This window comes from Diorhabda sublineata, chromosome 2 (genome assembly GCF_026230105.1).
Source record: "Diorhabda sublineata isolate icDioSubl1.1 chromosome 2, icDioSubl1.1, whole genome shotgun sequence".
Classification (NCBI taxonomy): domain Eukaryota; kingdom Metazoa; phylum Arthropoda; class Insecta; order Coleoptera; family Chrysomelidae; genus Diorhabda; species Diorhabda sublineata.
In genome coordinates, this window is record NC_079475.1 from 40,897,278 (window position 1) to 40,923,230 (window position 25,953).

Below are 25,953 nucleotides of genomic sequence, written 5' to 3' on the forward strand. Positions count from 1 at the left end.
ACGAAAAAAAAAATATTTTTTCGATCCTTATTTGGTGAGAGAATGAGCAACAACTGGAGAGTTGATTTAAGAAACGAATAAAAGTTGAAAACGAATTGAGAATTTTTTAAATGTAACTAAATTTTTTTCTTTTCAATAAAAACTGATCAAATAATCCGATTCGTGTGATTTTGTACTCAGAAATAGGATAAAAATCGTTAAAATCACAGCAGCAGATACTAAGTTAAATAACGTGTATTTAAAAGTCACTTTCAGTCGATTTTTTGGAAATTCACGATTATGTTTTGCGCAAATCGAAGTATTTGATTGAAAAATTGGAATATACGTGATATTTAGAAACTATTTTGATAATTTTAGCGAAACAACTTGAAAAATAACAGCGTCACAAATTTTTGAAAAAAACATCTAATTTTCTGCAGAACTAGTTATCCAATAGCGACGTTCTATATTTAATTTTAAAAATGTATTTATTCTCTACAAATCATTCCGTTAAAAGATTAGGATCTTCTATTATTTTTCAAGTTTTTCGAAAAAAATTTTATTATTTATAGCCCGGGGAAACCATCATCAATTTAAGAAGTAGAAACTTTTTCTTCTTCTTCTTTACCCCGTCTCCAGCTGTTTGCCATTTCGGTATTTCATTTCCTTCTAGATTTGAATCTTCTCTTCTTTTTGTTTGCCTCGGTTTTCCATATTATCCTAATTAATCTTCCCAACTGTTACAACTATTGCTGCTCGATTTTTATAAACGCCTTTGACATGGTGTACAACGAATTCCATGCGATTTCTTAAACGTCAAATGTCTCTTGTCATTGCATCATGACTACCACTCACAAAAACTTCATTAGTAAAATTAAACAAATTCCTAGCCTTCAATTTTATTCGATATTTTGTGACAGGCTTAAAAATGAGAATAAGAAAGCTAAATAAACAAAACAAAATAAAGAAAATTGTAGATAATTATATCTGGTGCTGCCTTGCGTTTGGATTCTCAATGACAGGTTGGTTGCTAAACCAAAATGAACTAGATTTCTCCCTAGAATTACAGCTAGCACGCAAAAAGAATGATACCAATCCGATAATGCTGCAGGTACAACTTCTTGCGTGAAACAATCAGCTGTACATCATCTGCGCATGCTTTTTATCAAGAAATATTGCATTGCACGTTGTGAAGCGGCCTTAACTTCAAGTATGTTTAATTGACGTTTAATTGTGTCACTTGTCAATTCAATGTCACTGATCTATGGTTGGTAATCCCATGATCAGTAGATAATTATAGATAAGTATATCTGGTACTGCCTTGCGTTTGGATTCTCAATGACAGGTTGGTTGCTAAACCAAAATGAACCAGATTTCTCCCTAGAATTACAGCTAGCACGCAAAAAGAATGATACCAATCCGATAATGCTGCAAGTACAACTTCTTGCGTGAAATAATCAGCTGTACATCATCTGCGCATGCTTTTTATCAAGAAATATTGCATTGCACGTTGTGAAGCGGCCTTAACTGCAAGTATATTTAATTGTGTCACTTGTCAATTCAATGTCACTGTCATCCTGGATTACCAACCATATATATCAACATTGATGGTAGTACTGATTTTTTGTGCTAAATTATTTACCTTATAGGCTATCTTTTCGTCAATTCTTGTATTTAAACAGTTATTTCATCTGGTCTGCTTGATATTTTCATTATTTTCAAATCTTTTGTATGTTTATTTCTATAATTTATTAGGTTGAACTGACAATCGTCGACTATTGAATACACATCGGCTTGTTACTAGTATTTTTGTCCAAACGACGTTTCAAATCCCCACTGCTGGGTATATGAGGGTGCAAAAGGGTTTCGCAAAAACGTTTAATGGTTCTCCCAAACCGAATGAGCACCGTCCCCGACGTGGTATTCAAGGAAACCCGAAACGGTTAGGCACAAAGTTAAGATATGAATCATCCTTGAAATCACAAACAAACCAAACTGTACGGGTCAACTTAAACTAACCGAAATTTCGCTATTAATAACACTCCTACGAGTAATTTCGCATATATAGGGTGGGACGGAACTAAAACCTCGATCAATATATCTTTTTCCATCGGAATCGTGTACAAAGAACGTTTTTCTAGTCCCTTCGTTTTCTTTAATGTTTTAGATGAGAAAATTGCTATTTATATCGAAATATCTATTCCGAGCTAACTTTGATCTCCGGATAAATTTTCTTAGTAGCAAGGAACACTTTGATCATGTGTGTGTAAATACCGAAATAACATTAATTTGTAATAAATATTTATTTACCGTTTAAATTTTCAATTCGGTTCCGTCTTATAAACGTTTCGGAAATTGTCGGATGAAAGTGTATTGTTAGAAAGAGCTTTAAATTGAAAATTTCACCACCACATTTATTTTAGATAAATTCTGTACAAAAATACATTAATCCATAGATACAGCTAGTACATTTGGTAAAAAGCGGTTTTTTCTTTTTGATTTATAATTTTTTTAAATAAAAACACAGCCGGTTGATGAAACAACTCAAAAGTTACCAACAGACAATCTACCAATAAAATATTGTGCGGATTTGTCAATTTGAGGAGTACGAAATGACTTTTTGATCTACAATTACAGTTTTTTTCAAAAAGGCGTAAGTCAATTTCCTCTATGGATTCTGTTGTTTGATTTCTGTTACTTGTTACTGTCTATTTTTGTCTATGGTTATTATAACCTCCAAAATATTGTAGTGAATGTTACTAAGCATCCTTTTGTACCGCGAGGGTATAGCACGAAAATGCCCTAATGAGTTTTGCCCTTTTCCTAATAAATACCAAGTATAAGTCTGTTTAATGATAACTATTCGGGCCAAAAGAAAAACCAAGCGATGTCAAGGCTCCGTTCATACCTGAAGGTCACTCAGTTTCCTTATTCGGCTCACAAAAATCAATAGACATCAAGTTTGGAAGTAGAAAGACGTTTTAAAATTGTTCTATTTTTGAAAATATCAAATTCTAACCTCGAAACTCCGAACAACTGAAACTATAGTCAATTGCAACGACATATTAAGTCATAGTCCTGTCCGATTTCCACTTACGCATTCGCGTAGACGTATTTGACGATTTAACGAAGGTTTCGGTTTGATCAAAACATCATCAATTCGTATTCAGTACGCGAGTCCGTCATAGAAATATTTTGCATAATCGCGTACGTTTTTTAATGGGCTGCCTGCGAGACATTGCAGGAAATGAGAAAATAAGTCAACAAAGTTGTCAGATTTTTCCTTAAGAATAGTCCCACCGGTGGCATTTACTTAAAATAAAAGTTTAACGACGAATAATATGAAAAAAAAATATTATTTTTGTTGTGTTTTGGTTGTTGTTTAGTTTTCCTGATCGTGTATCTTACAATGAATTTATAAATAGTACGAAGGAAATAAGAAGAAATCAATGGGTGCCAAACAAGGATTGTACGATGGATATCCCATCGATTCGATATTTTAACCGTTCAAAATTGTTTGTACTGATGTCCGTGAGCTGGCTTTGGTGGTAGACCAACAAATGTTGATCTACCACTCAGAATTCACGATTAAAATTATCAAAAGTCAAGATTTTTAAAGGACTGTGTAAGATCGTACATACGTTGAATTTGGCGGCGAAAAAGAAAAAATTAAAGACTGTTTTTTAAAAGTCTCTGGAAATATATTTTCCCAACTCGCACTTGGGAATTTTTCGTGAAAAGTTCGATTCTATTAGTAATAAACACGGATAGCGATGTCACCGTGGTAAGTTGCTTTGGATAACGATATTAAAATAAAAATTAGAGCCATTGGTTGCGAATAAATTACTAATTATTGTTATTGAGGAAAACCCCTGTTATGGAGTACCATAAACAAAATAAAAATTATAAATAACTATCGATAAATTTATATGAATTCGTGTTCGAATAATAATATTTAAAATATTATAAAAACTCAAAAACTAGCTGTAAAAACCCGAACATTATCTACAAAAACCCAAAAAGTGGAAAAAAACTTTGAAAGTAGCTATAAAAACAAAATTAGATATAAAAACCAAAAATTTGCTATAAAAACCAAAAATTAGCTAAAAAAACTCAAAAGTAAGCTATAAAACTCCTAAAATTAGGTATAAAAACCCAAAAATTTGCTATAAAATCAAAAAATTAGATATAAAACCTCAAAAATTAGCTATAAAAACCAAAAAAAGTGAGAAAAACTTGAAAATTAGCTATAAAAACTAGAAAACTAACTATAAAAACCCAAAAATTATCTATAAAAACAAGAAAATTGGCTATAAAAACCAAAAAAGAGGGAAAAACTTCAAAAGTACCTATAAAACCCGAAAATTAGGAATAAAAACTAGAAATTAGCCATAAAACTCCTGAAATTGGCTATAAAAACCCAAAAATTTGCTAGTAAATCAAAAAATTAGATATAAAACCTCGAAAATTAGCTATAAAAACTCAAAAATTAGTTATAAAAACCCAAAAATTAGCCTTAAAAGCCTACAAATTAGCTATAAAATTCCAAAAAAGTGGGAAAAACTTCAAAATTAGCTGTAAAAACGTAAAAATTAGCTATAAAAACCAAAAATTAGTTATAAAAACTCAAAAACTATCTAAAAAAACCCAAAAATTAACTATGAAAACCAGAAAATTAGCTATAAAAACTCAAAAATTAGCTATAAAAACCACAAATTAGCTATAAAAACCCAAAAATTAGCTATAAAAACCAAAAATTAGCTATAAAAACCAAAAATTAGCTATAAAAACTCAAAAGTTAGCTATAAAACTCCTAAAATTAGGTATAAAAATCCAAAAATTTGCTATAAAATCAAAAAATTAGATATAGAACCTTGAAAATTAGCTATAAAAACCAAAAAAGTGGGAAAAACTTCAAAATTAGCTATAAAAATTAGAAAACTAGCTATAAAAACCCAAAAATTATCTATAAAAACAAGAAAATTGGCTATAAAACCAGGAAATAAGCTAAAAAAACTCAAAAATTAGTTATAAAAACAAGAAAATTAGCTATAAAAACTCAAAAATTAGCTATAAAATCAAAAAATTAGATATAAAACCTCAAATATTAGCTATAAAACCCCAAAAATTAGGTATAAAAATTAGAAATTAGCAATAAAACCACAAAAATTAGCTACAAAAACCTAAAAATTAGATATAAAAACCCGAAAATTGGCTATAAAAACCCGGAAAAAAATGAAAAAAACTACAAAATTAACTGTAGAAACGTGTATATATAGAATAATAATATTTTAATAACTTTTCCTTCTGTCCTTTCGTTAACTGTTCTTTTCAAGTTTGCTTTTTAATGCGTTCATTTCCGTGGTTTCTATTTTTCTTTATATTGTAGATACTCAATTTTATCTGTTTTCCTCCCTTTCAGTATTCCATTTAGTGATTTAGTTCTTGCTTGTTTATTCTACATTTTATATCTGTATTAACTGCTTCTTCTTGGTCAAAAATAATCAAAACTTCATTGTTTTTGACATTTCCAGTTCCGATTTTTCGTATTTTTGCTTTGAGTGCCAATCTAAGTCACTGGAAGACGTACAAACAGGTGTCATTGTCGATTTCGATCTTCATTCGTTTGCGTTTCTTTTTACAAACTATGTTTTAAAAAATATTTAGGATATACAACACCTTTGTCTCAAGTATTTGTTGACTACGAAAACTGTTAATAAAATATTAATAAAAAATCGATTAATTCGATTAATTTAATCGATATTGTTGATCGAATTGGACACGTAGTTAAACGTCAAGTTCACAATCCCCACGATTTTACCTAACCTAACATTTTCACGAAGTGCTATGATTTATGCGAGCCGAGACAAAGGCTTATCAGACGATTATATCTAGTGAGTAGCCGGAGCGTGCTTCATTTGTTTCAATTAGTCACGTGTCTCGTACTTTGTACTAAAAGGAAATATAACCGGCGTTATATTTCCTATGGCGTTTAATTATTAAATTAAGATAATCATCGCGAATGCCCTCAAAGGGACCACTACGGACGCCAAGCCGTTTAGTTTTTCCTCTATTACAAATGAAGATGTTTGATTGAGAATTCATATTCAGTTATTTTATTTTTTGTATTAACCTCTATCGACATTAGGTAAATTTGAGGTTATGTTTTCATATTCTATTTCTATTCTTTTTACGGTAGAAAAACTGAGTTCCGAGATTTGTTTTTGTTTACAAGTTTACAATGTCGAGCAAAGATCGGAACGATTGTAAATAAATTCGTTTGAATATTATGAAGCGTTATGAAAACACGGTCTCTGTTATGAAGATTAAAATCGAGTGCGACACGTATGTTCAAAGGTGTTCGCTTTCGACTTGACACGTGTTGAATCGCTATCAAAATATTTGCCTTTTCTTTCTCGGTTTGTTTTTTTTTTCCATTCCTTTTTGAAACGTGTTAAGTGATGTATAAGATGCGACAGAAGATAGTTTGGTATGCGGTGATTTGTTTATTTTCGAATTTACGTACTAGAATATTCATGATTAAAACTCATGCTTTGTCAGATGAATCAGAAAATGAATACAACTAGGAATAACGCTTTGATTGTACGATTACGATAATTCAAACTGACATAATAGGATTTTTCATTAGTAATGATGCTTATTTAACGGAACCATGGATATTTAGTAGTTCGTAGTACGTAAAGAATGAAGTAACTTGATAATACGGATTTCTTCTGTCTCGATCTTGAGATGTCGGTGTCTATGATTCGGTACGTCTCTTTGGAGGTCTGCCTGCTGATCTGGTGGTTGTTTGCTTTTATCGCCATTCGATCCTTTCCCATTCTGTCGACGTATGCCCTCCATTCCCGTCGTTTTCGCACCTTGCTTGTGGTGGATATGTACGAGGTCCGGCTATTAAATACCGAGACTTCGCGCCTAGAGGGCGCCCTAGACAAGTGAAGTAAACAACAATTAGTGCGTTGGGTAGCTAGATATCTTTTCCCATAACACTATTATAGTATTTTCTCGTTAAATTCAAAAAAAACTCCGACTAAATGCTATAAATTATTGCAAAAGGCTTATGGGGACAATTCTCTATCTCATGCGCGTGTTTTTGAGTCGTCTAATCGCTTTAGTGAAGGCCGATAGAGCTCTGAAGTTGACCAGCGCCCAGGTGGAGCATCCGGATGATTGCAGAGGTTGTAAACGCCGATAAAGAAACGGTTAAAAAAATTTTACTCATGACAAAAATCTGTGCGAGGTTGGTGCCAAAAAATCTGATTCCCGACCAACAGATCTGATTCGAAATGGACCCGATTTGAGTCGCCTGATGACCCTCACCAAAGAAGACTTCCAGCACTGCTTAGATCAATGGAAAAAACGTACGGAGAGGTGTGTGGCGAGAGGAAGTGACTATATTGTAGAATAATTTTTATAATAAAACCCTTTTTCGTAATCAGTCTCGTCTTGTATGCCTGCTGGGTCTTTACTTAATGTCATAGACTTTGTCTCGGAGGTAGATATCTTCATATTAAACAGTCCTGCCGATTGATTGAATTTTAAAAGTCTTCATCATCTGCGTAGCCTACAATTCGAAATTCACTGCAGTTTATTATGCGGTCTAGGACAAAATTGAAAAGCTGTCACCCTGTCAAATTCCTGTTGTTATTGAAAAGTCATCTGTGAGTGTGTGTCTCACTATTTGAATCACTTTTCTGTTCCTGTAACTTGAAATGCGTAAAACGTGTCGGAGTTTAACCTTATCGAAAGCCCGGCTTAGGTTAACAAAGCATAAACAGGTGTAGCGTTGGATTATCCAAGTTTAAAAAGTGTCTTTGACTTTCTAAGTGATTCGAACATTTGTATATGAATAATTGCTAGCATATTTGGAGCTCGGTTCCTGAGGATGCTCGACTCAATATTGAGGAGAGCAATTCGACTCGTAGGCGATCCAGAGCTGGGCTGTTTCACCGATATTACTATGGCAGATGCTCTTCCAAAGCAGAGTTTTTACAAAAACTACGTCCTTGTCGAGCAGTTCAACCTACTAAAGTTCAAGATCAAAACCTATAGGACAAACACCAGTCGAAGAGGTTTTACTTAAAACCAATCTAACTTATGGATCTTCCATTATGAGTTATTCCAGTTTATACAAAATTATCTTTGTGGCTAGAGCTAGAAACTTGTAACAATCAGTTTATCGTTCATTTCATATACTAATTTTAAATAGGTCGACTACCTACATGGTACATTTTCCAATATTCCAATACCTTTGAGAATGACTACATTATTCTCTTTGTTTAATGTGCTTTGAAATCGAACGAGACCCGTTGCACTTTTTTCCCAGAGCCTCGGGAATTGATTTTTGAAGGCAATTGACACGGTTCGTGAGTTCTTTGTGTATTTAGGTGTCAATTTCCTGACAGGAACGCGTTTAATTTTGGCGTTATGTCACCTTTGATAAATAATTTAAACCAGCGGCGTTCCCAATTAATAAATATATCGAATAATAATTGAAAAAGTTAACAAAATTCTTTCTATGGTTAGAAATGCGTTAATAAAAATGTTAAATCTATGTTTCGGAGACTTTATATTGTGGACAGGTTTCTATGGCATTTTTTATCATCAAATTTGAACAATTAAAGTAAAAAATTGAAGGAAACATCGTTAAATAGATTTTCAATTCATTAGTTTTGTGTTTTCTACAAGAATATCTTTGAAACATGATGAAGAGAAAGTTTAACTGACTATCTCCTATAACCTAACCTAAATTTACCTAACATAACCTATAAAATTGTTACGTTTGGTCTTCTTTCTTCTTCTGTTCCTAATTTTTTTGTTCCTATTGGGTCTATTAACTTTTGACGACCATTTGTTTATTTTATACTTCCAAAACGTCATTATTATCATTATATTCGTCAAAATTATTTTATTTTATAGTAGGATTATGATATTGATAATAGTTTGGTGAAGGTTGAAGCGCGCCAATGATTCAATGATAAAATGTCCGTTGGCCGATTTAGACATGACATGGAGGCTTGTTCTCTTTGCGACCCTAGGGGTATGGGGTTAACCAGTGCTGCTATTATTCCAGGGATATTAACTGAGGTCTATGATGGATATTATAGGGATAGGAGATATTACCTTGATGAAATATTAATTTGCAATCACGAGAGTGATCCTACTGTTACTATAGAGAATATTAAGATTGATAAGATTTAAAAAAAAAGTCAAAATGAATTTCAATGGGTACCAACTTGGTTTGAATGAAATTGAACGAATCCTTGTGTTTGAAAAATACGTAAAAACAAATTTAGTAATTCAAAGAGGACCCCTTTGATTTCAAACCAGAAAAAGAAATATAATGACTCTGATTCTAATGAAATTGTGATTTTGGAAATCATCAGTTGCTTTTAAAAATGGAAATATCATTAAAAAATCTGATTTTTGAATTTTCTTCTACAAAATATATTGAGAAAAAACGATTTTCGTCTATAGTTTCATTAATTTTTATATTTTTTGGTTCGAGTTTTTCGAAAAAGATACTAGTTGTTATATAAAATATTGGAGATATGATTTTCCAGTAGGTTGAACTGTCTATTCGGAAACATAATTATACCATAAGTCATTTGATGTATACAGTTAATGATGAAATACTTCATAGTACAGTAAAACCCAAAAATAAGTAGTCTATACATAGATATAAGGAAATTCCTGGTTCCACACTATTCGCTACCCCTAAGCAAGGAGTTTACACCAGCTTTTAGGTGAATAAGTTTCTCTTTACTAATATTACGTTGTTTATTTGTTTATATGCATTTTTCGTCATAAAATTCAGTCAAAACTTATTCTCATAAACGACATTCTGAAGCAAAATTTCTTTTCCATCATCAACAACATCTTTACTAACATAGGACGTTGAGCAGCTCTCGCGAACCATTGAACTATGGAAGCTATTTTACATTGAGCTAAAGGCTTGTAGAAATGGTCAGGTTGGATTTATACCAACAACCTCTCGAACTAAATTGGTCGTTGTACACTCGGAGACTTGCTGGTTACGTCTCAACCTTTTTTGAACAATTCTATAGCCTGTAGACTTAGGATTACTACTAAGGTTGCTTGTACAGGATTCATTCATAACTTCTTTGGTGCACTTTCTATAGATTGGGCCATACCAAGCAATAAGATTGCTGTATGCAAGCAACATATAATATCTAATAGTTTCCTTTACCATAAAATGAATAACCGACTTTTTTAATAACATCTATTTACTAACATTGGATGTTAAGCAGCTCTCGCGAACCATTGAACTATGGAAGCTATTTTACATTGAGCTAAAGGCTTGTAGAAATGGTCAGGTTGGATTTATACCAACAACCTCTCGAACTAAATTGGTCGTTGTACACTCGGAGACTTGCTGGTTCCGTCTCAAACTTTTTTGAACAATTCTATAGCCTGTAGACTTAGGATTACTAATAAGGTTGCTTGTACAGGATTCATTCATAACTTCTTTGGTGCACTTTCTATAGATTGGGCCATACCAAGCAATAAGATTGCTGTATGCAAGCAACATATAATATCTAATAGTTTCCTTTACCATAAAATGAATAACCGACTTTTTTAATAACATCTATTTACTAATATAGGATGTTGAGCAGCTCTCGCGAACCATTGAACTATGGAAGCTATTTTACATTGAGCTAAAGGCTTGTAGAAATGGTCAGGTTGGATTTATACCAACAACCTCTCGAACTAAATTGGTCGTTGTACACTCGGAGACTTGCTGGTTCCGTCTCAAACTTTTTTGAACAATTCTATAGCCTGTAGACTTAGGATTACTAATAAGGTTGCTTGTACAGGATTCATTCATAACTTCTTTGGTGCACTTTCTATAGATTGGGCCATACCCCAAGCATTAAGATTGGTGTATTCAAGCAACATATAATATCTAATAGTTTTCTCTACCATAAAATGAATAACCGACTTTTTTAATAACATCTATTTACTAACATAGGATGTTGAGCAGCTCTCGCGAACCATTGAACTATGGAAGCTATTTTACATTGAGCTAAAGGCTTGTAGAAATGGTTAGGTTGGATTTATACCAACAACCTCTCGAACTAAATTGGTCGTTGTACACTCGGAGACTTGCTGGTTACGTCTCAAACTTTTTTGAACAATTCTATAGCCTGTAGACTTAGGATTACTACTAAGGTTGCTTGTACAGGATTCATTCATAACTTCTTTGGTGCACTTTCTATAGATTGGGCCATACCAAGCAATAAGATTGCTGTATGCAAGCAACATATAATATCTAATAGTTTCCTTTACCATAAAATGAATAACCGACTTTTTTAATAACATCTATTTACTAATATAGGATGTTGAGCAGCTCTCGCGAACCATTGAACTATGGAAGCTATTTTACATTGAGCTAAAGGCTTGTAGAAATGGTCAGGTTGGATTTATACCAACAACCTCTCGAACTAAATTGGTCGTTGTACACTCGGAGACTTGCTGGTTACGTCTCAACCTTTTTTGAACAATTCTATAGCCTGTAGACTTAGGATTACTACTAAGGTTGCTTGTACAGGATTCATTCATAACTTCTTTGGTGCACTTTCTATAGATTGGGCCATACCAAGCAATAAGATTGCTGTATGCAAGCAACATATAATATCTAATAGTTTCCTTTACCATAAAATGAATAACCGACTTTTTTAATAACATCTATTTACTAACATAGGATGTTGAGCAGCTCTCGCGAACCATTGAACTATGGAAGCTATTTTACATTGAGCTAAAGGCTTGTAGAAATGGTCAGGTTAGATTTATACCAACAACCTCGAACTAAATTGGTCGTTGTACACTAGGAGACTTGCTGGTTCCGTCTCAACCTTTTTTGAACAATTCTATAGCCTGTAGACTTAGGATTACTAATAAGGTTGCTTGTACAGGATTCATTCATAACTTCTTTGGTGCACTTTCTATAGATTGGGCCATACCCCAAGCATTAAAATTGGTGTATTCAAGCAACATATAATATCTAATAGTTTCCTCTACCATAAAATGAATAACCGACTTTTTTAATAACATCTATTTACTAACATAGGATATTGAGCAGCTCTCGCGAACCATTGAACTATGGAAGCTATTTTACATTGAGCTAAAGGCTTGTAGAAATGGTCAGGTTGGATTTATACCAACAACCTCTCGAACTAAATTGGTCGTTGTACACTCGGAGACTTGCTGGTTCCGTCTCAAACTTTTTTGAACAATTCTATAGCCTGTAGACTTAGGATTACTACTAAGTTTGCTTCTGCAGGACTCCTGATGCACTTTCTAGAGATTGAGCCGTAGATTGTAACATCCTAATCATTCAATCTGGTCGTCTATTAATAATGGGTCATTTTGACAACTTATATAAAGGATTTCGAATAAAAAACGATGTTTTCCAGCGATCCCTCTATTGTATGAAAAAACTGTTTATATACACGAAAATTTAAATGATACACGTTTAGAATTTCCGTAGCCGTATAAAGACAAAAGGCGAAAGCCGTAAGGTTAATCCCCAATTTTTGTGGACTGCTAAAAATATGCAAATATTCCATTTTGATAAATTCAGACCCTCCTTAATATGCAATATGGATGTAATTTCCCATTCTAGCAGCTCAACGTAGTTATTACAGCTGCTTCATATCGCTAAGTAGGTTGCGAGAGAGCAGGAATATTAAAACGAAGCCGTGCTGGCAACTGCTTTTTGAAAATTTATATCCCGGGGTTACTATAGATTGTATAAAACGTAAGTTATTTGTTATACGACGAATATTCGACTCCAACAAATATGAATAACTAATTCCCAATCAGCTTCGTCTGCTCTTAAGTTCTTTTCACACATGTGGCACCTTATTACTCAAAATCGAAAATTTGATTGACTCACTTACGATATTGGATAATGATTGACTTATAGGTATTTATTAGGGCGAGGGAAATGAATTGAATGGGGAGAAAAGGATAGGGTATATGTCGAGGATTCTCGAAGGTATTTTCGTCCAGATTTAAATAATTCTCCCCTTCGTGATGAAACGTGAAAGGCGGCAGCCTTTGTCACTCCATGAAAGACTTGGAAACAGGAACGCACTTGAAATTTTCTATAAAATGGAAAGTTAGGTTAAGAAATAAACAGCAGGATATGAATTGATTTCATTAAGATCCTCGAAACCGTTTTTATCGATGCTTTTGGTCTCTACGAAAAGCATATTTAACCGATAAAGAATTTCCAACCATGGTACAAAGTTTGTAGAAGAATAGTGGACGTCTGGGTAATTATAGATAACGTGGTCTGCAGTTTTTTCTTCCTCCAAGCATCAGCGAGTCGTCCTTGACGCCCTTTGTGGGGATAGCGTCGAATTCGAACATATTTGAGTGGAGCAGTTGTTTGGTAACAGAGGAAAACTATTTATTTGTGGTGAAAGGCGTTTCCAAACACATCTGCTTTGCGAACAGACTACGAAATTGAATAGTTTTAGATCGTTGCCCAAATTGGGCACTCGCGCGAGCAGGATCTTGTATCCATCACTGACGAGTCCTTGTAGGACTTTTTTACATTCCAGCACTAGCCCACAACACTCCATATCGTCTTTTGTACACTAATTATATTAATTTTTTGTATTAAATGTGATTATTACTATTTTTACTAATATTTGTTATTCGAAATTAATGAATTTCTTAAAGTTCCTATGAACCTTGAATTCTTACGAACTTTTGATAGTTTTAAAGATTTGAAAGAAGAATAATTTCAAAATATTCAATTTGCTAAAAATATGGATGAGAAGAAAATTTTTATGAATTTGTTATTGAGGGTAATTTGGAAATACCTCCCTGGAACATGACTGATCTGCCGGTACTTATTGTCGAGCAGACAAAAAAGGATTTTCATACGTGATAAAAGAGAAAATCTATAAAATTGTCCAAAATATGAAAATAAGTCGAAAAAAAATAAATAGTGATTTTGACTTTTCAAGGTTTTCAATCACCTAATAAAATTTATCATATATTAAGGCTAGTTCAGATTATCAATTTCATAAAAACGGAAAAACGGAAGAATAGAAAAATAGAAAAATGGAAAAATCGGATAAACGGAAAACCGGAAAAATGGAAAACCGAAAAAATGGAAAACCGGAAAATCGGAAAAATGGAAAACCAGAAAATCGGAAAAATGGAAAACCGGTAAATCGGAAAAATGGGAAACCGGAAAATCGGAAAAATGGAAAACCGAAAAATCGGAAAAATGGAAAAACGGAAAATCGGAAAAATGGAAAAACGGAAAATCGAAAAAATGGAAAACCGAAAAAACGGAAAACCGGAAAATCGGAAAATCGGAAAATCGGAAAAATAGAAAAATGGAAAACCGGAAAAATGGAAAACCGGAAAAATGGAAAACCGGAAAAATGGAAAACCGGAAAAATGGAAAACCGGAAAATCGGAAAACCGGAAAAATGGAAAACCGGAAAATCGGAAAAATGAAAAACCGGAAAATCGGAAAAACGGAAAATCTGAAAAATGAAAAACCGGAAAAATGGAAAACTGGAAAAATGGAAAACCGGAAAAATGGAAAACCGGAAAAATGGAAAACCGGAAAAATGGAAAACCGGAAAAATGGAAAACCGGAAAAATGGAAAACCAGAAAATCTGAAAAATGAAAAACCGGAAAAATGGAAAACCGGAGAAATGGAAAACCGGAAAAATGGAAAACCGGAAAACCGGAAAAATGGAAAACCGGAACATCGGAAAAATGGAAAACCGGAATATCGGAAAAATGGAAAACCGGAAAATAGAAAAAATGGAAAACCGGAAAATCGGAAAAACGGAAAATCCGAAAAATGGAAAACCGGAAAAATGGAAAACCAGCAAATCGGAAAAATGGAAAACCGGAAAAATGGAAAACCGGAAAACCGGAACATCGGAAAAATGGAAAACCGGAACATCGGAAAAATGAAAAACCGGAAAATGGAAAAAATGGAAAACCGGAAAAACGGAAAATCGGAAAAATGAAAAACCGGAAAATCGGAAAAACGGAAAATCCGAAAAATGGAAAACCGGAAAAATGGAAAACCAGAAAATCGGAAAAATGGAAAACCGGAAAAACGGAAAAATGCAAAATCGGAAAATTGGAAAAACGGAAAAACGGAAAATCGGAAAAACCGAAAAACAGAAAAACGGAAAAACAAAACAGAAAAGCAGAAAAACTTAAAAACAGAAAAACGGAAAAACAAAACAGAAAAGCAGAAAAACTTAAAAACAGAAAAACGGAAAAACAAAACAGAAAAGCAGAAAAACTTAAAAACAGAAAAACGGAAAAACAAAACAGAAAAGCAGAAAAACAGAAAAAAACTTTTTCCGAAATAATGACTAATAAAAGCGTGTGAATAAGGAATTAGAATCTTAGAAGAACTAACCTCGGATTATTTGAATATTTTATGAAAAAATTAGCCTTAAAATACAAAAGTATCATTTCAAATATAATTTATACTGATACTATAATGAGGAATTTTATTGCAGTCACTACTAAATTGCAATATTATATTTTCTCTCTATTTAGAACAGTTTGCGAACCCCCATCATTCTTATAAGAGTATCTGACCCAACAACGTAAAAAGAAAAAATTTGTAGAAAGTAATCTCCTTTCAGCTCCATACATCGACCGTGTTTGCTTGATTTACTAGCTCAAACTAGATTTTCCATAACAACAAACGAAATTCAAAACTATTTTCGATATAAAATTCCCATCAATCGTATTTCATTGAGGGCTTAACATCTGGAGCGAAACTATTTGAAATTTCCTTGTTATGAGACGTTAAGTACTTGAAGGAACGTCTCAAAGGATAACTTTGTTAGAATATAATAGTTTCAGGAGCTATTCAAGTGGAAACTTTTAGAACACCGTACCGATTAGTTAAGCCTTCAGGTCATAACTTCCTCAAAGAAAGGAATCATTCAAATCCTCACAATAGAAAAGAAAAAACTTATCACTTTTTGACTTCATAAGACAGATTATAACCTAATAAATATCAAATTATCCTTCAAATGATTATTATATTAAGGTAAAAATGTTTATATAGACTAATCCTTCAATGAAGTTGACATATATGATGAATTAAGGACTTTTCGGTAACTATGATCAGGATCTGTCATCATTTGATGGGTGATGTACCTGAACGTGAGTTATAGTTTCCGAATAATCCTTTTTTGACATATATATAAAAGAAATCTTACCTTCTCTAACTTTGGTGAGCTCAACTGATCTGCATTGATCCGTGGTGCATTTCATACTTTGCGTATCTTTTCCTGAACAAGTTTTTCTTCCTTCGGAACTAGGAATACATTCCCTTTTCCTAATTTTATTACAATCCTGGTTGCATTCTGACCATTCCGTCCAAGCGGACCATCTAGCAGGATCAACTAGACCAGAAAACATCACGTGAAATGGATAGAACGCTACTAATTTTGAAAAAAAAAATGTAGAAAGTATGGAATTCGAATATTTAATAATTCAAACGAAAGTATAAGTTTTATTTTGAAATATTTGTAAACAGTACGAACAGGGAAACATACGAGGGTTGCTACTTAAGTTTTGACATATGACAAACTGATGTGGGTATATCAAATCTGACAAAACTCATCATGGGAACGAATCATGGGTATGCGCATGAACCCGAAACTACACAACGAGCTAAATCCGACTAAAGTTGTTCGCTCACTGAATGGTACACCAAAATTCGTTAGCCAGAAGGGTTCGAAAGATTTAGTGAAAACAATCGCAGAAGATGAACCGTTTCCAACAAAAAAATACCAAAATTCATTAGCCAGAAGTGTTGGAAAGATTTAGGGAAAACAATCGCAGAAGATGAACCGTTTCCAACAAAAAAATACCAAAATTCGTTAGCCAGAAGTGTTGGAAAGATTTAGGGAAAACAATCGCAGAAGATGAACCGTTTCCAACAAAAAAATACCAAAATTCGTTAGCCAGAAGTGTTGGAAAGATTTAGGGAAAACAATCGCAGAAGATGAACCGTTTCCAACAAAAAAATACCAAAATTCATTAGCCAGAAGTGTTGGAAAGATTTAGGGAAAACAATCGCAGAAGATGAACCGTTTCCAACAAAAAAATACCAAAATTCGTTAGCCAGAAGTGTTGGAAAGATTTAGGGAAAACAATCGCAGAAGATGAACCGTTTCCAACAAAAAAATACCAAAATTCATTAGCCAGAAGTGTTGGAAAGATTTAGGGAAAACAATCGCAGAAGATGAACCGTTTCCAACAAAAAAATACCAAAATTCGTTAGCCAGAAGTGTTGGAAAGATTTAGGGAAAACAATCGCAGAAGATGAACCGTTTCCAACAAAAAAATACCAAAATTCGTTAGCCAGAAGTGTTGGAAAGATTTAGGGAAAACAATCGCAGAAGATGAACCGTTTCCAACAAAAAAATACCAAAATTCATTAGCCAGAAGTGTTGGAAAGATTTAGGGAAAACAATCGCAGAAGATGAACCGTTTCCAACAAAAAAATACCAAAATTCATTAGCCAGAAGTGTTGGAAAGATTTAGGGAAAACAATCGCAGAAGATGAACCGTTTCCAACAAAAAAATACCAAAATTCATTAGCCAGAAGTGTTGGAAAGATTTAGGGAAAACAATCGCAGAAGATGAACCGTTTCCAACAAAAAAATACCAAAATTCGTTAGCCAGAAGTGTTGGAAAGATTTAGGGAAAACAATCGCAGAAGATGAACCGTTTCCAACAAAAAAATACCAAAATTCGTTAGCCAGAAGTGTTGGAAAGATTTAGGGAAAACAATCGCAGAAGATGAACCGTTTCCAACAAAAAAATACCAAAATTCATTAGCCAGAAGTGTTGGAAAGATTTAGGGAAAACAATCGCAGAAGATGAACCGTTTCCAACAAAAAAATACCAAAATTCATTAGCCAGAAGTGTTGGAAAGATTTAGGGAAAACAATCGCAGAAGATGAACCGTTTCCAACAAAAAAATACCAAAATTCGTTAGCCAGAAGTGTTGGAAAGATTTAGGGAAAACAATCGCAGAAGATGAACCGTTTCCAACAAAAAAATACCAAAATTCGTTAGCCAGAAGTGTTGGAAAGATTTAGGGAAAACAATCGCAGAAGATGAACCGTTTCCAACAAAAAAATACCAAAATTCGTTAGCCAGAAGTGTTGGAAAGATTTAGTGAAAACAATCGCAGAAGATGAACCGTTTCCAACAAAAAAATACCAAAATTCGTTAGCCAGAAGTGTTGGAAAGATTTAGTGAAAACAATCGCAGAAGATGAACCGTTTCCAACAAAAAAATACCAAAATTCGTTAGCCAGAAGTGTTGGAAAGATTTAGTGAAAACAATCGCAGAAGATGAACCGTTTCCAACAAAAAAATACCAAAATTCGTTAGCCAGAAGTGTTGGAAAGATTTAGTGAAAACAATCGCAGAAAATGAACCGTTTCCAACAAAAAAATACCAAAATTCGTTAGCCAGAAGTGTTGGAAAGATTTAGTGAAAACAATCGCAGAAGATGAACCGTTTCCAACAAAAAAATACCAAAATTCGTTAGCCAGAAGTGTTGGAAAGATTTAGGGAAAACAATCGCAGAAGATGAACCGTTTCCAACAAAAAAATACCAAAATTCATTAGCCAGAAGTGTTGGAAAGATTTAGGGAAAACAATCGCAGAAGATGAACCGTTTCCAACAAAAAAATACCAAAATTCGTTAGCCAGAAGTGTTGGAAAGATTTAGGGAAAACAATCGCAGAAGATGAACCGTTTCCAACAAAAAAATACCAAAATTCGTTAGCCAGAAGTGTTGGAAAGATTTAGGGAAAACAATCGCAGAAGATGAACCGTTTCCAACAAAAAAATACCAAAATTCATTAGCCAGAAGTGTTGGAAAGATTTAGGGAAAACAATCGCAGAAGATGAACCGTTTCCAACAAAAAAATACCAAAATTCATTAGCCAGAAGTGTTGGAAAGATTTAGGGAAAACAATCGCAGAAGATGAACCGTTTCCAACAAAAAAATACCAAAATTCATTAGCCAGAAGTGTTGGAAAGATTTAGGGAAAACAATCGCAGAAGATGAACCGTTTCCAACAAAAAAATACCAAAATTCGTTAGCCAGAAGTGTTGGAAAGATTTAGGGAAAACAATCGCAGAAGATGAACCGTTTCCAACAAAAAAATACCAAAATTCGTTAGCCAGAAGTGTTGGAAAGATTTAGGGAAAACAATCGCAGAAGATGAACCGTTTCCAACAAAAAAATACCAAAATTCATTAGCCAGAAGTGTTGGAAAGATTTAGGGAAAACAATCGCAGAAGATGAACCGTTTCCAACAAAAAAATACCAAAATTCATTAGCCAGAAGTGTTGGAAAGATTTAGGGAAAACAATCGCAGAAGATGAACCGTTTCCAACAAAAAAATACCAAAATTCGTTAGCCAGAAGTGTTGGAAAGATTTAGGGAAAACAATCGCAGAAGATGAACCGTTTCCAACAAAAAAATACCAAAATTCGTTAGCCAGAAGTGTTGGAAAGATTTAGGGAAAACAATCGCAGAAGATGAACCGTTTCCAACAAAAAAATACCAAAATTCGTTAGCCAGAAGTGTTGGAAAGATTTAGTGAAAACAATCGCAGAAGATGAACCGTTTCCAACAAAAAAATACCAAAATTCGTTAGCCAGAAGTGTTGGAAAGATTTAGTGAAAACAATCGCAGAAGATGAACCGTTTCCAACAAAAAAATACCAAAATTCGTTAGCCAGAAGTGTTGGAAAGATTTAGTGAAAACAATCGCAGAAGATGAACCGTTTCCAACAAAAAAATACCAAAATTCGTTAGCCAGAAGTGTTGGAAAGATTTAGTGAAAACAATCGCAGAAGATGAACCGTTTCCAACAAGAAAATACCAAAATTCGTTATCCAGAAGGGTTCGAAAGATTTAGGGAAACCAATCGCAGAAGATGAACCGTTTCCAACAAAAAAATACCAAAATTCGTTAGCCAGAAGTGTTGGAAAGATTTAGTGAAAACAATCGCAGAAAATGAACCGTTTCCAACAAAAAAATACCAAAATTCGTTAGCCAGAAGTGTTGGAAAGATTTAGTGAAAACAATCGCAGAAGATGAACCGTTTCCAACAAAAAAATACCAAAATTCGTTAGCCAGAAGTGTTGGAAAGATTTAGTGAAAACAATCGCAGAAGATGAACCGTTTCCAACAAAAAAATACCAAAATTCGTTAGCCAGAAGTGTTGGAAAGATTTAGTGAAAACAATCGCAGAAGATGAACCGTTTCCAACAAAAAAATACCAAAATTCGTTATCCAGAAGGGTTCGAAAGATTTAGGGAAACCAATCGCAGAAGATGAACCGTTTCCAACAAAAAAATACCAAAATTCGTTAGCCAGAAGTGTTGGAAAGATTTAGTGAAAACAATCGCAGAAGATGAACCGTTTCCAACAAAAAAATACCAAAATTCGTTAGCCAGAAGTGTTGGAAAGATTTAGTGAAAACAATCGCAGAAGATGAACCGTTTCCAACAAAAAAATACCAAAATTCGTTAGCCAGAAGTGTTGGAAAGATTTAGTGAAAACAATCGCAGAAGATGAACCGTTTCCAACAAAAAAATACCAAAATTCGTTAGCCAGAAGTGTTGGAAAGATTTAGTGAAAACAATCGCAGAAGATGAACCGTTTCCAACAAAAAAATACCAAAATTCGTTATCCAGAAGGGTTCGAAAGATTTAGGGAAACCAATCGCAGAAGATGAACCGTTTCCAACAAAAAAATACCAAAATTCGTTAGCCAGAAGTGTTGGAAAGATTTAGTGAAAACAATCGCAGAAGATGAACCGTTTCCAACAAAAAAATACCAAAATTCGTTAGCCAGAAGTGTTGGAAAGATTTAGTGAAAACAATCGCAGAAGATGAACCGTTTCCAACAAAAAAATACCAAAATTCGTTAGCCAGAAGTGTTGGAAAGATTTAGTGAAAACAATCGCAGAAGATGAACCGTTTCCAACAAAAAAATACCAAAATTCGTTAGCCAGAAGTGTTGGAAAGATTTAGTGAAAACAATCGCAGAAGATGAACCGTTTCCAACAAAAAAATACCAAAATTCGTTAGCCAGAAGTGTTGGAAAGATTTAGTGAAAACAATCGCAGAAGATGAACCGTTTCCAACAAAAAAATACCAAAATTCGTTATCCAGAAGGGTTCGAAAGATTTAGGGAAACCAATCGCAGAAGATGAACCGTTTCCAACAAAAAAATACCAAAATTCGTTAGCCAGAAGTGTTGGAAAGATTTAGTGAAAACAATCGCAGAAGATGAACCGTTTCCAACAAAAAAATACCAAAATTCGTTAGCCAGAAGTGTTGGAAAGATTTAGTGAAAACAATCGCAGAAGATGAACCGTTTCCAACAAAAAAATACCAAAATTCGTTAGCCAGAAGTGTTGGAAAGATTTAGTGAAAACAATCGCAGAAGATGAACCGTTTCCAACAAAAAAATACCAAAATTCGTTAGCCAGAAGTGTTGGAAAGATTTAGTGAAAACAATCGCAGAAGATGAACCGTTTCCAACAAAAAAATACCAAAATTCGTTAGCCAGAAGTGTTGGAAAGATTTAGGGAAAACAATCGCAGAAGATGAACCGTTTCCAACAAAAAAATACCAAAATTCGTTAGCCAGAAGTGTTGGAAAGATTTAGTGAAAACAATCGCAGAAGATGAACCGTTTCCAACAAAAAAATACCAAAATTCGTTAGCCAGAAGTGTTGGAAAGATTTAGTGAAAACAATCGCAGAAGATGAACCATTTCCAACAAAAACATACCAAAATTCGTTAGCCAGAAGTGTTGGAAAGATTTAGTGAAAACAATCGCAGAAAATGAACCGTTTCCAACAAAAAAATACCAAAGTTCGTTAGCCAGAAGTGTTGGAAAGATTTAGTGAAAACAATCGCAGAAGATGAACCGTTTCCAACAAAAAAATACCAAAATTCGTTATCCAGAAGGGTTCGAAAGATTTAGGGAAACCAATCGCAGAAGATGAACCGTTTCCAACAAAAAAATACCAAAATTCGTTAGCCAGAAGTGTTGGAAAGATTTAGTGAAAACAATCGCAGAAAATGAACCGTTTCCAACAAAAAAATACCAAAATTCGTTAGCCAGAAGTGTTGGAAAGATTTAGTGAAAACAATCGCAGAAGATGAACCGTTTCCAACAAAAAAATACTAAAATTCGTTAGCCAGAAGTGTTGGAAAGATTTAGTGAAAACAATCGCAGAAGATGAACCGTTTCCAACAAAAAAATACCAAAATTCGTTAGCCAGAAGTGTTGGAAAGATTTAGTGAAAACAATCGCAGAAGATGAACCGTTTCCAACAAAAAAATACCAAAATTCGTTAGCCAGAAGTGTTGGAAAGATTTAGTGAAAACAATCGCAGAAGATGAACCGTTTCCAACAAAAAAATACCAAAATTCGTTAGCCAGAAGTGTTGGAAAGATTTAGTGAAAACAATCGCAGAAGATGAACCGTTTCCAACAAAAAAATACCAAAATTCGTTAGCCAGAAGTGTTGGAAAGATTTAGTGAAAACAATCGCAGAAGATGAACCGTTTCCAACAAGAAAATACCAAAATTCGTTAGCCAGAAGGGTTCGAAAGATTTAGGGAAACCAATCGCAGAAGATGAACCGTTTCCAACAAAAAAATACCAAAATTCGTTAGCCAGAAGTGTTGGAAAGATTTAGTGAAAACAATCGCAGAAGATGAACCATTTCCAACAAAAACATACCAAAATGCGTTAGCCAGAAGTGTTGGAAAGATTTAGGGAAAACAATCGCAGAAGATGAACCGTTTCCAACAAAAAAATACCAAAATTCGTTAGCCAGAAGGGTTCAAAAGATTTAGGGAAAACAATCGCAGAAGATGAACTATTTCCAACAAGAAAATACCAAAATTCGTTAGCCAGAAGGGTTCGAAAGATTTAGGGAAACCAATCGCAGAAGATGAACCATTTCCAACAAAAAAATACCAAAATTCGTTAGCCAGAAGTGTTGGAAAGATTTAGGGAAACCAATCGCAGAAGATGAACTATTTCCAACAAAAAAATACCAAAATTCGTTAGCCAGAAGGGTTCAAAAGATTTAGGGAAAACAATCGCAGAAGATGAACTATTTCCAACAAGAAAATACCAAAATTCGTTAGCCAGAAGGGTTCGAAAGATTTAGGGAAACCAATCGCAGAAGATGAACCATTTCCAACAAAAAAATACCAAAATTCGTTAGCCAGAAGGGTTCGAAAGATTAAGGGAAAACAATCGCAGAAGATGAATCAGTTTCCAACACGACAACTCAAGCTTTCTTACATCAGTTCAAACAAAAACGTTTTTGAACATTCAAAACATCGAATTGATGAGCCATCAGCCGTTAGGCATCCAAAAATGTCTTATAATCCCGCAGATCCAAAATAAATTACGACATTAACGTTTTTCAATACCGGAAGAAGCGATTGATGCGTTCAAATCATATATTTTGGATGTACATCAATCGGAATGGAGAAAATACTTCGATTTATGTAACAACCCTCGTATATAAGGTATTTATAGTTAAATTAGAATACTGAGTATGTGATGTAAATTCCATACTTTTAATATAGAAAAAATGTTTAAAAAAAATCATAGAAACTGTTATATTACGAGGTGTATATGATGTGTGCGGGTTAAAGATTTTATTTAAATTTCCACTTATAGTTTGGGCATGAAAAAAAAGTTACCGTCACCTAAAAACTATATAGTGTGATACATTAATACAACCCAATATGTCTCATTGAAATATTGATAGTTTCCCGATTTATAGATGTTGATTTTCGTAGTTGTTTTGACACCGACAATGATTTTTGTCATTTATCAGTTGGTACTGGCTCTCTAAGATGGACCATAATGTTACTTGGTGGGTCTCTTATATAGGGGGATGAAATATAAATACATACCTTAGAGAATTTACAAAATTCAAGCAGAAATCTCTTCGAAATTTTGCTAACCTAGCATTTCAATGATAATGATTTGAAACAAAATCCACACCAACTGATTAATTTTGCATGAACGAAAATTTGATGACAGGCAGACAAATCATGAAACAGTATGTTGTACTAGGTTTTCACAGTTTCTGTAATAACAGTTTCAAATGGAATATGAAGTTGTACTGTGGAAAACCTGATGATGATCGTGCGATCACAGAAGGAACTACAAGGAAGCGCTTAGCATTGTTTTAAAAGCATTTGTGACCTTTCTTTGTCCAAAACAGATACATTAAGATATCTATTTTGGTTAATATATTAGAACATAACCGTCTTGGCTGACTATAGGATGGCCCAGGTCGAGTTACCCAGGGTTCAGCCAGACTTGGGCTATTATTCGTTTGCCAAGTTCTGGTTTCCCAGCGTTGACTCAAGCTAATCCCCATCGATCAAGTCTGGAAGCTTCTACATGGGTATGTTTACCGAATATTTCCGAGATGCACGGTCATATGACCTAACAGCCTGCGATTTTTTTCCTGTGGGGCGTTTTCAAGGCCAAATTACTCCACCTTCAAGCTGCAATTGAAGAAGGACTTGGACAGCTTGACATGCTTCGCAGGACCTGCTTCTCCGTTGAAAAACTTTGCTTCAAATTCTTTGATAAACTCATTTTGTGTAGTAGATTTATCAAAAACATACATTGAATTTACCTTCTACATTGAAACGTAAAACGTCTAACCTTTTTTTTTTCTAGTTCAATGTGACTTTTTGTGGTTTTTTTGTATTAAATAAAACATTAATGTAATGGCGTGTATGTCAATTATTGTATATACTAATTACTGCATCGAAATTTCCTTCAAATAAGTTGTGAATATTAAAAATAATAGACAAAAGTTATTTTTAGACGACGCCATCTGATAGTTGTTCGTTCTGTATTCATTTACATATCTAAAGTTGCGTTTTGAGTGTTCCATGTAGTGAAAGTGACAGTTCCGTACTGCAAAACGCTCTAGGGACGTTCTGGAGTGACTCTAGCCCCTTCAATGTTGACAGTTGACAGTTTCACTTCGATGATTTTGCATAATCTTATTTGTTTTATCCGAAGTTTTGTCTAAATTAATGAATAACAATGAATGATGATGAAAAAGAAAAATTGACATTGCGAATATCATTAAGTACATTATAGTGATCGATAAATAAAATGTTTATAATTCAATGTGACTTTTTGTATTAAATAAAACATTAATGTAATGGCGTGTATGTCAATTATTGTATATACTAATTACTGCATCGAAATTTCCTTCAAATAAGTTGTGAATATTAAAAATAATAGACAAAATTTATTTTTAGACGACGCCATCTGATAGTCGTTCGTTCTGTATTCATTTACATATCGAGTTGCGTTTTGAGTGTTCCATGTAGTGAAAGTGTCAGTTCCGTACTGCAAAACGCTCTAGGGACGTTCTGGAGTGACTCTAGCCCCTTCAATGTTGACAGTTGACAGTTTCACTTCGATGATTTTGCACAATCTTATTTGTTTTGGATTTTATGCGTAGTCTAAAAAATGTTGTGTACGCCGCGGCTGCAATACTTGTATAATTAAGTAAATATTAAATATTTAAGACATTTGTTTTGAGGTTTTTCATTAGTTTGATCCGTCATACAATCCATAGAACTTATAATAAGCTGATAAAAACATAACCTAAACAGTTTCATGACAAGTATAGAATTTAAACGTTAATTAAAATTAGTACTTGTATTATCATTGCTAATATGTACTAGAAAAACGCAAATTTATTATTTTCATAAACTTCTACTACTATTACTTCATGGATTTGTAAGATATATACAAAAAATTGTGTATGTGATTCGATTTGTCGTAATTTAAATGGATTATCA

General features: G+C 33.7%; 1 protein-coding gene across 2 annotated transcripts in view; it reads right to left on the reverse strand.

Moving 5' to 3' along the window:
• LOC130453213 (netrin receptor UNC5C) overlaps positions 1-25,953 on the reverse strand; it is a 327,846-nt gene that overhangs the window by 67,489 nt on the left and 234,404 nt on the right. For both annotated transcript variants that reach the window (XM_056792838.1, XM_056792837.1), the window contains one exon: positions 16,255-16,440. In XM_056792838.1, coding sequence (XP_056648816.1) covers positions 16,255-16,440 — 186 coding nt within the window. The remainder of the gene's footprint in view (positions 1-16,254; positions 16,441-25,953) is intronic.